This window comes from Rosa chinensis, chromosome 5, assembly GCF_002994745.2.
Source record: "Rosa chinensis cultivar Old Blush chromosome 5, RchiOBHm-V2, whole genome shotgun sequence".
In the NCBI taxonomy this organism is placed as follows: domain Eukaryota; kingdom Viridiplantae; phylum Streptophyta; class Magnoliopsida; order Rosales; family Rosaceae; genus Rosa; species Rosa chinensis.
The window spans coordinates 68485360-68499656 of NC_037092.1; the positions used below are offsets into that span (position 1 = coordinate 68485360).

Below are 14297 nucleotides of genomic sequence, written 5' to 3' on the forward strand. Positions count from 1 at the left end.
CCCCTCGTTTTTTCTCTTTCTTTTTTCATCTTTCTCCGCCGCGAGGCATGCTTCACGTGAAATCACTGAACTTATTATAAATGTAGGAGCTCATCAAGGTATCATTTAGGCTTGTTTCTGTTACCGACTGTGCATGGTTCCAGCCTCAGTAATCCATATTCATCATAACTCAATCAAGTTCTACCCTTATTATTGTCACTAGATTCTTACAGAATTTCAAAGATGTCACCCGCCAATGTTCATACTTCATAGCACGGTTCTGAAAAGTAAACCAGACCTACTTTCACTCTGACTTGGATTTTATGTATAAAGAGAGAATGCAGAAAGCCAGAAAGAGTCACAGACCCTGGCTCGATTTGTCTGATAAATTACAGTGAGGTGCTGCAATGGATTGAGCAAGAATTCCATGACAAAAACCAATAATTAGCAACTAAATTACTTGATTACTAATCAATTACTACCATCCTCAGGTAGCATACTTAAAAGTAGGATACTACAAAGAAAATAACTAGCTAACAGTATTTCCAGCTGTTTCTAATGAAACGTACTCTCAAAATGTTGATTGCAACGTGAACAAGCAAGGCATCGAGGACATCCATATTCGCAAAATTTGCCTACACTTTTATTGAAATCAAAGGGCAAGAAGAACTCGGTTCATTATTAAGCTGCACCCACAGGCACCAAGAATCCAATACAGAAGGGACATGCTTGGTGCAGTACTGCAGTAGGACTAGATAATGAATCCGGTGCAGCTCCTACATAATTTATAATAGGTTCAGTGATTTCATGTGGAATATCCTATCTTAAGATGTACGCATAAGGCAGGCTGCACCAAGCTGTATTCATCGTCTAATCCTACTCAAGATTCCCGAATGTTTATTACTGTACGTGTTGTGGAAATGAAAAGGCACCGTCACCCCATATAGGTTTGATCAAAAATACAAAGTTTTCAGTCTTTCAGATGGTAGAGAAACAACTGTTCAAGTGTGATCATGTTGAGCTTATTGAGTTGAGGGTCGTAGCCCACTTTAATCCAAGACCGACTATGCGATCAGGATTATGTTGAAATTTAATATGAACAACTCATGTTTTTTTTTTTAACTAAAGGATTCATAGTATTAATATGACCCTAATTATGGGTTAGAAACTTAGAATGGTACATAAGCGACTACTCCATAATGATAAAATGAGCACCGAGTTGTCTATGCTAAAAAACAAAAACATTTTATCTCGTAGACAATCTATTCAACTTGACTTCACACGCCAAACACGTAATTGTAGTATGAGGAAACTAAACACTTTTACAAAAGTTTCTAGAAGGGTTTTTGCTACCATAGACCAAAATAGAAAAAATAAACTAGACAACTACAAGAAAGACACTCATGCGAAGAGACGAACATGTGACAAGACAATCTACCTTACAAGGACAAGAAATGCACACATAATGCATAGACGGGACGAAGCCCACTAACTCCCAACAAGACAGCTCAAAAAAAAAGAGGTCCGACCCAATTAGACCAATTGACTTGGCCCAAAACTCAAAGCCCAACCACAAGGGACATGCTTGGTGCATTGACAATGGGCTAACATTAGCATTGCAACACCGCCGCCATCTTTATCGCCAAAGGTAAACTGACATTATTTATGGTTTTTGTACAAGGAACCACTTTCAAGTACTTATAAATTCACCCAAGAATTTGAAAGAGTCTTTTAGTACCCAAAAAGCAAATTACTTTGTTTAATCTCATATTGTGTGAATTCAGAAGTTCCATTCATACGATTTAATCGATAATCTACTTCTATCTTATACCTCTACTATTAGAAGAGTGACCCTATTTGTCTAGTTTTCAATAGAAGTCAGTTTCGTTTGTAGATTTTACAAAATTGATCTACTGGCAGTCCCTTTTTAAAAACCATTATAGTTTACCTATGAGTGTTTTTATAGGTTAGACATAAATAAGGGGGTGAAATTTGCACACCCCCCTATTTGCAAACTACACACCCTTTCACTTTTTTAATAATAATTCAACTCAACATTTTTTGCACTTTCTAAAATACCCTCAATGTCATATTTTTCTTTTTGGATCCTCTCTCTCTCTCTCTCTCTCTCTCTCTCTCTCTCTCTCTCTCTCTCTCTCTCTCTCTCTCTCTCTCTCTCTCTCTCTCTCTCTCTCTCTCTCTCTCTCTCTCTCTCTCTCTCTCTCTCACAGTTGGGTCGTGTTTCCATTATCATCAATCTCAGTCTCTTTATTCATTTATGAAGCTTTCGTCTTCGTCTTGTTGAAATGGGTTCGAGCAGTAGTCGACTGGGTTCGCGCCCATCTCAGCTCCGACCCAACCGCACCGCCAATCGCTCCCTACTCTCCTCTCTCGTCTGCGGAGGCTCTTCCTCACCCCTTTCCTGATCAACGCCAAGTGAAACAGTAACTATATGATCATTCTGCCATAGGCCACCAACAACCATGTCATCCACTCCACCTAATCCAGGACATGTCAATGTTTTATTCACCTTCCCATTACCATCCTCACATATATCCCATACTTTCGCCGACTTGTCAGCGGACACAGTCAAAATCTATTAGGGCTGGGATCGGTCCCATTTTGGCAGTTTTTCATTGGAACTGAGACCAAACCGATTAGTATATTTTTGGTTCGGGTTTGCATTTTTTCATCTTAGGAATCGAGATGGGACCGAACTGATCACATACGGTTCGGTTCTCAGTTTTTTCGGTTCCTGTTTCAAAACTGTCATGTTTAACAAAAGTGACAGAAATTCTGCAAAATTGCAATATGCAAAGTCATAAACACATGCCATTATGCCATTACAACGTTCCAAACTGTCCAACTTGCAAATGCAAAGTAGAAACTACAAACTGGAAGTCTGAAACAAAACAAATAATGCAGAAACAATTGAAACTTTGAAAGTTTCAAACAACTAAACATTCAGAACAAATCTCCCCAAGCTCAGAAACACCAAACCTGCAAACCAAACAAGGCAATCAGACTCCTAGACCACCACAAATGAAGTTTATAACAAAGAATCAAAGATTACAAACCTGCAAAGCTAATAGGGCAGATGGTGATCAATTTCTACGAGCACCAAGTGATCGGCTTTCACTTGATCTCAAGTTCTCAACACCCGAGCTCTTCAACCTCGTCCCACTCTGCGGCTCCTTGGACAGATCAGAGCTCGCTCCCTTCATCCTCAACTCCCTTCATCCTTGTACCGAGTTTGGGAATGTTTGGGTATTCAAATCGAAATCGAAATTGAAATGGCGATCTCAATGAGAATGGGAAGTTGGGGATGAAAAAGAAATGTTTGGGTATTCAAATCGAACTTGAAATCGAAATGGGCAAATGGCGATCTCAACGAGAGTGGGAATGGTTTGAAACTTTGAATCAATTAATTGAAGGACTAGGGAAGAGGGGAAGAAGTGAAGAACTCATGAGAGGAGGCGTTTTTGGGTTCTGACCTGTTTAGGAGTTTAGCACTTTAGGCCTTTATGACAGGACCCGCCCCGGTTTTCACCCTGAAATCCGAAGAGGCCCTGCGGGGCCCACTTTAGAAGAAATTCTACCAAAAATTTGACAGAACTTCCCCTAAAAATGGACAACCCAAAACCTGTAGAAAAACATCCACACTTCTAAATCATCCATCCTTATTCTCCTGGAGCCACCCTGCTCCCTATATCACAACATCTCACATATCTCATTTCATAAACAATTCTGAATTTAAGAATATTAATCTCATAGGTTATCAGAGCAATCTAATATACAGGCGAACAAGAGAATAGAAAGCAAGATAAATGACCGATGCTTTTATAATGCGGAAGCTATGACAGCTATGCCTCAACCCCAAGTACGCTCGACCTCAAGCTAAACTGGCCTGCAAACTGGGCATTTAAAACCGAAGGGCCCAGGGGAAAACATTTAAAATCCGTTAGAGTGAGTGGACGAAAAATAAGTAATTTCAAATGAATAAGTAAAACTTAATGCTTTCCCAAGTTATTCTCTAAAACCTCGCATGCAGTAACAATCTTGGAAATACTTTTAATCATCCTCTTTACTGAAATCTCAATCACGTAACAAGAACATCTTGAAATCTCTTAAAATCTCATCCTCAATCCTTATAAAAACATCCCTTTTCATGAGGCTCGTTTGATGACTAGAAAGGACTGCTGTCTAGTCATCTCATGCCATCTAGGAGGGACTGCCACCCAGATGACGCATCGGAAGGGACTGCCAACCGGAATAGGAGGCGGTGGGTAGATGGGACTGCCAACTAGCCACATGTAGTAGACGGGACTGCCGACTAACCACAGGTAGTAGACGGGACTGCCGACTAACTACCTCATGTCATCTGGAAGGGACTGCCAACCAGGTGACGCATCGGATGGGACTGCCAACCGAGCTGTAGTCTGGAAGGGACTGCCAACCAGACTATTACCTAGAAGGGACTGCCAACTAGGTAAGATACGCATGCGCCAAAACTGGCCTCCTTAATAAACTGAATAGCCTCCTCAAGAACTGAACATAACCTCTTTCAATCACTTGCTTTCGGAAAGAAACTCGATATTACCTCAATAAATCAATAATAATTCACCGAAAGCATAACTCAGTAATAACTCACTAACTCAATCCTCGATATCTCAATAAATCCTCGAAAGCATAATCACATACTCTATAATTCAATAATTGCTTTCGGAAAGAAAGTTCCATCTAACCCAAGTCTGATAAGTGCGGAATTCAAAACCCAATAAATCTCGATAAATCAATCATGCTCAAATATTTGCTAAATCCATCGCACTCGTATATCTTCATAAAAACTGATATTCGAAAACAATAATTCTCATAATATTTTTCCGAATCAGTCACTTCCCGAAAATCATTTCCCAACTCAATAACTCATGAATGACTATCTCAAAAATCTACTAAAAGCCCTCGGGAAGGAATTTCAATACTAATCTCGTAATCCATAAATAAATCTCGATAAACTAAATCTCATAAAACCATAAAACTCAATAATTCAAATTATAAATTAAATCTCAATCGGAAAATGCTAATATACTGCATGCACAATTAATTTAAAATAAATGTCCACTCACAGTACTATTTAGGCGACCATGCATACGAGTTCCTTCATCGAGCAATAGCTCGGTACATCGCCCTGTACACAATTATATTCCGTGAATAGTTATTCGACAAATTAATACGATTCCTAAAATCAATTCCTCATAATTACATCTCCACTTCTCCTTGGATGCAACCCAAATTATACCACTAATACCAATTCGTTAATTTAAAGGTTCCAAGGCAGAACCGAGAGATATCCGACAGTCGGATTCTCGTAATTCGATAATTGAAACCCTAAACTTCAAAAATTCATAATTAATTCCAAGCTTCTCCAAAATTCACCAAACTTCACATACAAGCTCTATGATAATTATAGAATTTAACTAGCCAGAAATTGAAATTAAAAAGCTACCCTAGCCACCGCTACCGCCGCCCACAGTGGCGGCACCGCCGCCACCGCCACCAGCTCCGATGGCCACCAAACTTTGGCAGCAGCACCTACTCAACGGACCCAATAATTCTTTCAACTGTAACCAAGTTAGAAAATGAGCGGAAGTACCTCAACAATTAAGGAGAAACTTGAACTCAAACTGTGAATAGTGACCGTAATCTTCCAATCGTCGATTCTTCCTCTACACTGCAAATCGTTGCTCAAGGCTAGGGGCAACATGATCCTTGGCAAAAACCGAACCTTCGACGTCGGTTTGGTGGCCGGAGATGGCCGGAATCGCCGGAAATCGACGGAAATCCCAAACTGCTACAGTAAACTCCTCGGCCTTGGTTCGCCGTTTTCCAGCCAAAACTCGACGATTCATCACCGCAGGCGCGTCCAGGAGGAGGAGACGAGTCTACTGACACCAAGCTTGCACCACCAGGTGGCCGGAAAAGAAGAGAAGGCCGGAGCTGCAGATCGCCGAAGAAGAGAGGAAAACGCGGGGAGGAGGAGAGAGAGAGGAAAAGAAAGTTACCGGCCCCCAACAGTAAAAATTCAAATTTATACTTTCTACCAATGAACAGTAACTTTACTATTTCGCTTGTAACTTTCACATACGAACTCCGATTTTTACGTACCACATATGCACGCGCTCAGTTTAACATCCTCTACGACTTCCATGAAGAACATTTTCCCAAATTTTGACCCGAACAAAAAGTCAACTTTTAGGGCCCCCTAAAATGTCGAAACAGAGCCAAAAAGTAAATGTAAATGTCGTTTACCCATCGAAAGACTTGTAAACTGGTAAATTCGGGTTCGGGACGTCACACTTTAGGGCTTTAGTCGATTTAGGCAACGTGTCGATTAATGGAGATATTCGGTTCTAAGAGATAACAAACACCAAACACTGGGACCGAACCGATACCCTCTTCCTCGGGTCGGTTTCTGTATGGAACTGAAAGCCTCAGATTAAGAACCGATTGGAACCGCACTGAACCGACCATTTCGGGTCAGTTCCTCGGGTTTTCGGTTCAAAAATCTCAGCCCTAAAATCTATCATTCAAATAAGAACTAATCAGCATAATTCAACACGAAGCAAGCGTGAACACATTTCGTAACACAACCAGTAATGCAAAAGAACAAAATCTATTGCCAGAAGAAACCAATCAAATGTTACTTGTTTGCCATAAGGACTCCAGCTAAGAGCATAAATGCTGCCTTTGTGGCCATCTTCCGATGAAAGCTCTCTGATCTTCTCCATAGTCTTCCCATAAAAAATAAGACCCTTCTTATCTGAGCTTACAGTGATAAACTTACTCCCATCTGGAGAGTACCTTACATAGTTCACAAAATTCGAGTGATCCTGACATCCAAAAACCACAAACAAAAATATAACACTTCCGAATGAGCTCAGTAACAGATACATACATATAATGTGGTCAATTAAGGGATCAAAATCATCACAATGATCAAAGAAAAAAACCTGTGAGACTGCTTGAATTTGAAAGGAGGCCCTTCATAGAAATTGACCAGGAAATCCTCACCGCATGTGACAATGCGAAAGGGTCTTGTTGGCTTAAAACAACAACTCAAAACCTGTTTCGAATGCCCATCAAAGTCCCCCATAGTCAACGCAGAATCCCACCTATTCAAAAGTCCACTCCAAATTATTAACAACCCACCCAAATCAAAATCAACCTATATTATCAAGATCGCAAAACGTCCCTCAGAAATGGAGTTGTAGATGCTTCGTCGGATTCCAGTGAGTATGCTTCCAAGTCCCGCGCCCAATAGATGGTCCTACATCATCACATTTATTTAATAACATTTGGCATTTTGAATTGAGTTGATGAGAGAGAGAGAGAGAGAGAGAGAGAGAGAGAGAGAGAGGAATAAGGGTTTGATCGAAAAGATGGTTCATTAGCCCAAAAAAACGAGTAAGAGTTTTGTCGTGGTTTTGGAGAAGGGAGAGAGAGAGAGATGACCCAAAAAGGAAAAAAAAGAAAAATCTGATTTTGAGGGTATTTTAGGAAGTGCAAAAAATGTTGAGTTGAAATATTATTAAAAAAGTGAAAGGATGTGTAGTTTGCAATAATTTCAACCCCCAAACCTTTTTTGCCAAATTTGAGAAACAGTCCCAAAGTTAATTTGACAAAAAAAACCACAGATGATCTTCAACCTATTGGGTTTGGTCCTAGGCTCTAGCGCCATTCATATATCTCCGGCTACTCAGCCCAGTCCATTTCAAAAAAGTCCGCGAACTGGACATTTGGGTAATTTCCCGAACCGTATATAACTCACTACTTCCTTCTCCTCCGTTCCAAACCCTACTGGTTCCTCCTCTTCACCGCCGGCTGGTATTCTCTCTCTTCTCTCTTATTAACGCACTCTAAGTTTCTCAATTTCACTGCAAAATTATTGAACTGACGTATTCTATATATATATATATATATATATATATATATATATGTCCTTTTAGGGTTTCCGATTGATTATAAGGAGCTCGTCCTGTTCGGCATCCAATGGCTCCAGCTAAAGGTACTACTTTTCCGTCTTTGCTTCGATTTTGTGTTTGCTTCCCTGCTTTGTATTTACGTTATTAACCAATTTCAATGGACGAAAACTTGAAATTGTAGCCGTGCTCTATATGATTTTTTTTTTTGGTGTTACGGAGTGAAAAAGGAACTCAAAATGAGCTAAATATATTTCACAAAGTTTGTTTTTGCTGAGGGAACTATCATCATATGCTGAATTCTCTGAGTTAAGGGAGTTGTCAAATGGATCAGATTTAAAAAAAAAAAATTTTGGGAGTTCCTTTTGGTGCTCTGCTCATTCAGCTGTAGTGTGTGGGCTTTAATTTTATGACAATGTGCCTAGTGCCTACCAAACCATGCATAGGTTCCATGGCCAAGCTTAGGTCAGTTGTTAACAAGGTTTAGAGTTTTATTTTTGTTTGGTCTACTCTAATTGGTTAGAAGTGATACTTGGCATGGTTGGTTGTGTGAGGCTGTCTTCAACTTGATTGAAAATATAAAGATCCTCATGTGCAGGGTTTCTGTAGGAGTGTCAGACAGAATTCATGCTTCTTAGTGTCTTTTATTTGGCCTTCCTTTAATTATAGGTTAAGGATAGAAGAGTGTTTGAAGGAACTGGAAAGAACTCGCTTTGTTCTAATTTCATTTTTTTTTTGGTTACATGGGTCGCCTGTTTGGATAGAAGTGTACTTGTCATAGTTCGTTATATGGATCTGCCTTAGAAGTCGTGTGAAATTTTCTACTATTGATATAGATAAAACTATGTGATTGGGACTATTTACACCTAGTTGGTTAATATAATTCTCATGTGCAGGGTTGCTCTAGGCATATTAAAGAGAATTTTGAATTACTTGTCCTTTTACCTATGGCTGCCTTTTAATTCTAGGTTAAGGATTATAGAATGTTGGAAGTAATTGGAAGAGACCCGGCCTTATTTTCCAAAATTATCATCCAGAGATTGGTTAAGGATAATTGAACTTTTATGTTTGGATGAAAAAACCTCCCAAGTTTGCCAAAAATTGTTGTACTCTTGGGTTTATCAGGTCAAGTTCTTTTTGCATAGGCTTGCCTTTGCAATTCTTTTGCATGCACTGCTTGATGGTAAGGCTCTTGTCAAGGGATATTATTTATAGGCTCTGGTTCAGTTTCACGCAATTTAGCTACTTTTCCTTATCTTCCTACTCAGTTTGGTTTCCATCTTCAATCAATATCAATTGTTTTGTTCCTTATCAAGTGCATGTTGTTACAGGTGATGTTTCCAAAAAGGGTGACCCAAAGTCACAAGCCTTGAAGGCTGCCAAAGCATTGAAGTCCGGACCTACTGTTAAGAGAACAGGGAAGAAGATCCGAACATCAGTTACGTTTCATCGGCCTAAGACATTGAAAAAGGAGAGGAACCCTAAGTACCCTCGTATTAGTGCTCCACCAAGGAACAAGCTTGATCATTATCAAATTTTGAAGTATCCTCTTACGACTGAATCTGCAATGAAAAAGATTGAAGATAACAACACTTTGGTATTTATTGTTGACATACGTGCTGACAAGAAGAAAATAAAGGATGCAGTCAAGAAAATGTATGACATTCAGACCAAGAAAGTGAATACCTTGATCAGGTGAGTGGCAGAGTTAAGTTTTGCAATCCTGTGTATGGTTCGTCACTGACTTGCTTCTGAAGCTGTGATGCATTCTCTTGTCAGTTTTGTTTTCTTTGGATCTGATACTCTGAATTTTAATGTTTTGATCCAGGCCTGATGGTACTAAAAAGGCTTATGTTAGGTTGACCCCAGATTTTGATGCACTGGATGTGGCAAACAAAATTGGTATCATCTAAGGTAGTGTGGAGTAACAGATCTTGTTAGTCCATGAGCTCCTGAAGATTTAGTTTTGAAGTTGTAATCGATTTTGTTACTGTTAGTAGACTTGGTGTAATTGTGAACTGATACTGGATTGGACAAAGCTTTTTTGTTTGGTTTGGTTCCATCAAATCTTTTGTGCTGATCTTTAAGTGATGAATTGATTTGGCCTCGTTTGGTCGCATCATGTCAAATCTATACTGTTGTATGAGATTGAGCTTCGGAATTTTTTGCTTTGCTGCTAAATGAGGTGATGGCAATCTATTCATTTCCCCATGACTTAATGCTAAGACAATCAAATCTTTTTTTAAAAAATCTTGGAACTGATTTCTTTAGAGATGCTCAGGAATTGGGAGAGACACCAACACTAGACTTGACAATGTCAAATTCACTATTTGCTGGTCTCAAGTTATGCAATCATTTGATTTAGGATGAAGTTGAATGTAGTCAATGTACTCATTTAGGTGGATTCCGAACCCGCCAAATCCTCCTAGCAGTAAGACCTTGGGCTCCGTTGATCACGCTAATTTGAATATTTCATAAACAAGAGAACAATAAAAAAGTATCAACGGTCAAGAAGATTTACCCTCGGTCAAATTCAGTATTTCCTTATAACTTACTCTAGTTACCGCTTACCCACAATCGGTACAAGGGCGATGTACAGCTAGCAAATGGTTAATCGCTAAATGGGCAAAGAGTAGATACACAATTATAGGTTTTAATTTATCTTATTCTCATCTCTTTGGTCGAAAAATGAAATCAGATAATTTGAAATGTTATGTTGTTAAATAGAATTTTATTTGAATATCAACAAATTTTATTGTTTTGACAACATCACATACTAAATATCTACACGTTGCCGTCGCTGAATCTTGCTTCACGTCCAAATGGTGAGTTCTCCAAGACCGCAGAGCGCAGCATGTGGAAGTGTAACGCTCTTTCTTCAATTACACTTCCCCTCAGTGTCTCTAACAGAGTGTGCATAGGAATAGGACAGTCCTGGATAAAATCATAGACTTCTGATCTGCATAAGGGGCAATTTGAGTGAGCCACAAACCAAGTGTCGATGCAAGATATGTGGAATGCATGATTGCATTTGGGTAGATGTCTTAGCCATTCCCCTTCTTCAAATTCACCCAAGCATACTGGACAGTCTGTGTTGCTTTGGTGCTCTTCTGCATCTTCTGCTACACTTCTCTTCTTAAACTGAGTTATGGGTAGAGACCGGATGATTGCGAAATCTAGTCCTGGGCTTTGAAACTGCAGAGATGGATCATCTGCGTTGGTCTCGTTCAGAAGGGTACGTCTGTGGTTTGGATTGGATCTTGTATTGCACCGTTTCAGTATCTTGCAATAACTGAAGATGACAGTAAAAGTGCAGAGGATAGCAACAGAAGCAATGAGCCACGGATCCGGAGAACGAGAACCTGGGGATGTCATTGGAGGGGTTGAAGGGATGCTACAAGTCTTGTAAATAGATATGAACTATTGAAAAATTTCCAAGAAGACTTTGCATAAGATTGCATTGCTCTATATATTGCAGAGGCTCATTCTCGAAATAGAACTGTCGGAGAGGAATCTGTAGGAATGAAACAAGTATAAACATGATGTGGAGAACGATTATATCAAAGAAAACATAAATTTTAACATGCAAGTCTTCTGCCTTGGATGATATCAATGATGCACACTGGCATCAGATCCTACATATTTCTGTGGTAGATAATACCAAAGTTGGATTCGATAGGGTATATAACTTCGAAAGAGAAATGACATTAAATGATATAATTGGTCTTTGCTTTTATTTCCTCTAAGCAAAAGACCTAGCAAACAGAAACTGAAGCATCTTGATGTACAAAAAATAAGGGTAAACTGAAGCTAAAGAGCTATGTCATATATCTAAAGTTCAAATCCAAAACAAATGTATCCCCCATTTACACCACCAACCCCTCAAACTTGATTTTTACACAAAAAGAAGCAAACTTCTGGCTAAACCTCATTGAAGCCTATGCCGCTTGGCAATTGGGATTTGGTGATCAAAACTGGAAATTGAACTCGGCATTCTTGAATTGTTTAGGTATGAAACAGCATTAGGATTGACATTGTTGAAATTCAACATGGCAGCTGAACATGTTTGAGAAAAGCCTCGAGTCATCTCAGGATAAGATGTTGCGTTCTGTGTCTTATGAACCACATAGGTAGGACTTGCCACTGGTTTCTGGTTGTTAAAACTCACAGCAGCTTCACAACCTTTGATTGAAACTGGTGGGATTTTGAAGGGCTGCAAAGGAGGGGGATTTCGCCACCGGGGCATAGGACCTGCAACGAGAAGTGTCTGAAGCAATGGACCAGCATCCATCACAGCTTGCAATAACATCCCTTTCTGAGGCAAAGGCCTACCCCTAACAAAATTGTCAATTATTTCATTAGCAGGATCAGCTTTGATACTTGAACCAGAAGAGACTACTACACCAGTAGGTATAATAGTACTTCCATTAAATTCTTTCACCAAAGGCTGCTTCACAAAACCCATGTTGTTGCTAGAATCAGCCATGTTGATATTGGAAAACTCAGGGGAAGAGACTGCATCAAACAATGAATCAACAGGAGAAGAGATATGTGATTGGGGATTGTAAGTTTCAGAGAGGCTGTTGGATTCAGTAATGCTTGAGTTTGCTTTTGTGGGCATCAAAGTCGGACTTTCGGGCTGGACTACTTGATTAAACTGCACATTGGGTAAGTCAATTGGAGTAGAAGCAGTGATCTTGTTGAAGAACTTGTGCAGCTGGTCTCTGGCTTCATCTCTTTCTTTGTATGCAACCTTTAGTAGATTGAGTAGATTCTTCACATTCTCTTGACTCTCTGTTGCTAAATTCTTCATTGTTTCAAGCTCAAGGGTAGTGTAAAGAAGCTTCTTGTTCAAATCATCAGTGCTCTGTGGATTCAGAACAGGTAATTGGTCAGTTTCAGACAAAGGGCTTCTAATAAAATTGGAAGAAACATAAAATTCCTGTAGAATCATCATGAATAAGATTGTAGAACAAATAAAACAAACATCAAGCCCACGCCTTTCTAACTAGAAAACAAAAATTTTAAAGCACAAGAGAAGTTCCAAAATGAATAAAATCCGTGTAGAAATTAAAGCAAGGATTCACAGTGGAAAGAACAGTGAAAATCCAAAAAGGACCCATGCAGAGTCACCATTAATTGGCCAAAACTAGAAAAAGTCACCATTAAAATCTGCACCTATAACAGAAATTGACACTGGACCTAAAAACTTATGAATGCAAATGAAATATCTAAGGCTTCAATCAATAGTTCAAAACCGACACATTGTTACAAAAAGATTCAAGACCAATCAGATAGATTCTGTTCAGTACATATAAAACAAAGAATTGCACAAGTTTCCAGAATTATATAAAAAAATTTAATGCTAAATAATGGGCCTAAACTACTTCTGTCAATCAAAATTTTAATTCACAAAACAGTAGGGTGTTCATGACTTGAAAATGCTTAGTATGCCTGGGAAATTCTCAAAAAATCATTAGTCATAATTAACAAAATTTTAGGAAGAAAAAAATGGGGGAAACTGATCATTTCAAAACTAGCCATCATTTTCCCCCCAGAAAAATGGCTTGTTCATTCTTTATTGAAGATTGTGAAGAGTAAGACACAAATTTAATGGTGAGGGATTTAGCAGATATGGAAGAAGATCCATCAGTAACAAGCACTTCAATTCAAATTTACGTAACTGAAATACGAACTGAAACAGTAATGAAGGAAACCCAAGGAGAAGGCTGAATTGAATGTGACATATTACAGTAGATACCGATCATACCATCATAAAAACACAGAATTGAAGTAGATTAATACAAGCTTTGATTAAACTGCAAAACAAGCAATAAACAAAAATGAAGAGAAATGCCACTTAGAACAAGAAATGAGTAGTAACCCACCTCTTGATAGGTAGTCCATATAGAACCCATGTCCTCCATGATATGTGGGTATCACCCTCTTTGGTGATAAAGATGGAAAAGGCAAAATTGAAGAGATGGAAAAGAAAATGAGAGAATTAGGAGTTAAAGTAGGGTGGAATGTGACTCATTTATAGAAGAACAATGAGGCATATAAGACAAGATAAAGAGATGGCTTTGTCACAAGCATCCAAGAAAGCCCAGTCCACCTCCAAGAAAATTAGTAAGGAATGCTTAAAACCCTTCATTATGAATTGATATTAGCTTTAAAAAAAAACTAGTAGAATCCATTTTCTAGTCTCTTTCTCTCTCACAGTAATATTGAACCTCATTCAATATTTTCCCCCTTTTTCCAGGACTTTTGTCTCTTTACCCAAATGAAAAGAATTCACATTTTCTGTAAGAAAATCATAAACAGATTTAATTCTTAATA

At 38.9% G+C, this 14297-nt stretch overlaps 3 protein-coding genes across 3 annotated transcripts; 1 reads left to right on the top strand and 2 right to left on the bottom strand.

The window, feature by feature from the left end:
* The first annotated feature begins 7768 nt into the window (after window positions 1-7768).
* Window positions 7769-10119, top strand: LOC112201896 (60S ribosomal protein L23a). The gene is made up of 4 exons (XM_024342820.2): window positions 7769-7863; window positions 7986-8044; window positions 9290-9653; window positions 9787-10119. The coding sequence occupies exons 2-4, from the start codon at window positions 8029-8031 to the stop codon at window positions 9869-9871; spliced, it is 465 nt and encodes a 154-aa protein (XP_024198588.1). The 5' UTR covers window positions 7769-7863; window positions 7986-8028; the 3' UTR covers window positions 9872-10119.
* Window positions 10120-10742: 623 nt separating this feature from the next.
* Window positions 10743-11333, bottom strand: LOC112163915 (RING-H2 finger protein ATL52). The gene has a single exon (XM_024300177.1). It carries the CDS (start codon window positions 11331-11333, stop codon window positions 10743-10745), a length of 591 nt encoding a protein of 196 aa, XP_024155945.1.
* A 318-nt stretch (window positions 11334-11651) lies between these two features.
* Window positions 11652-14004, bottom strand: LOC112166628. Its single transcript, XM_024303502.2, has 2 exons — window positions 13847-14004; window positions 11652-12825 (listed from the first exon to the last, which is right to left on the bottom strand). The coding sequence occupies exons 1-2, from the start codon at window positions 13883-13885 to the stop codon at window positions 11887-11889; spliced, it is 978 nt and encodes a 325-aa protein (XP_024159270.1). The 5' UTR covers window positions 13886-14004; the 3' UTR covers window positions 11652-11886.
* Between the last annotated feature and the right edge of the window lie 293 nt (window positions 14005-14297).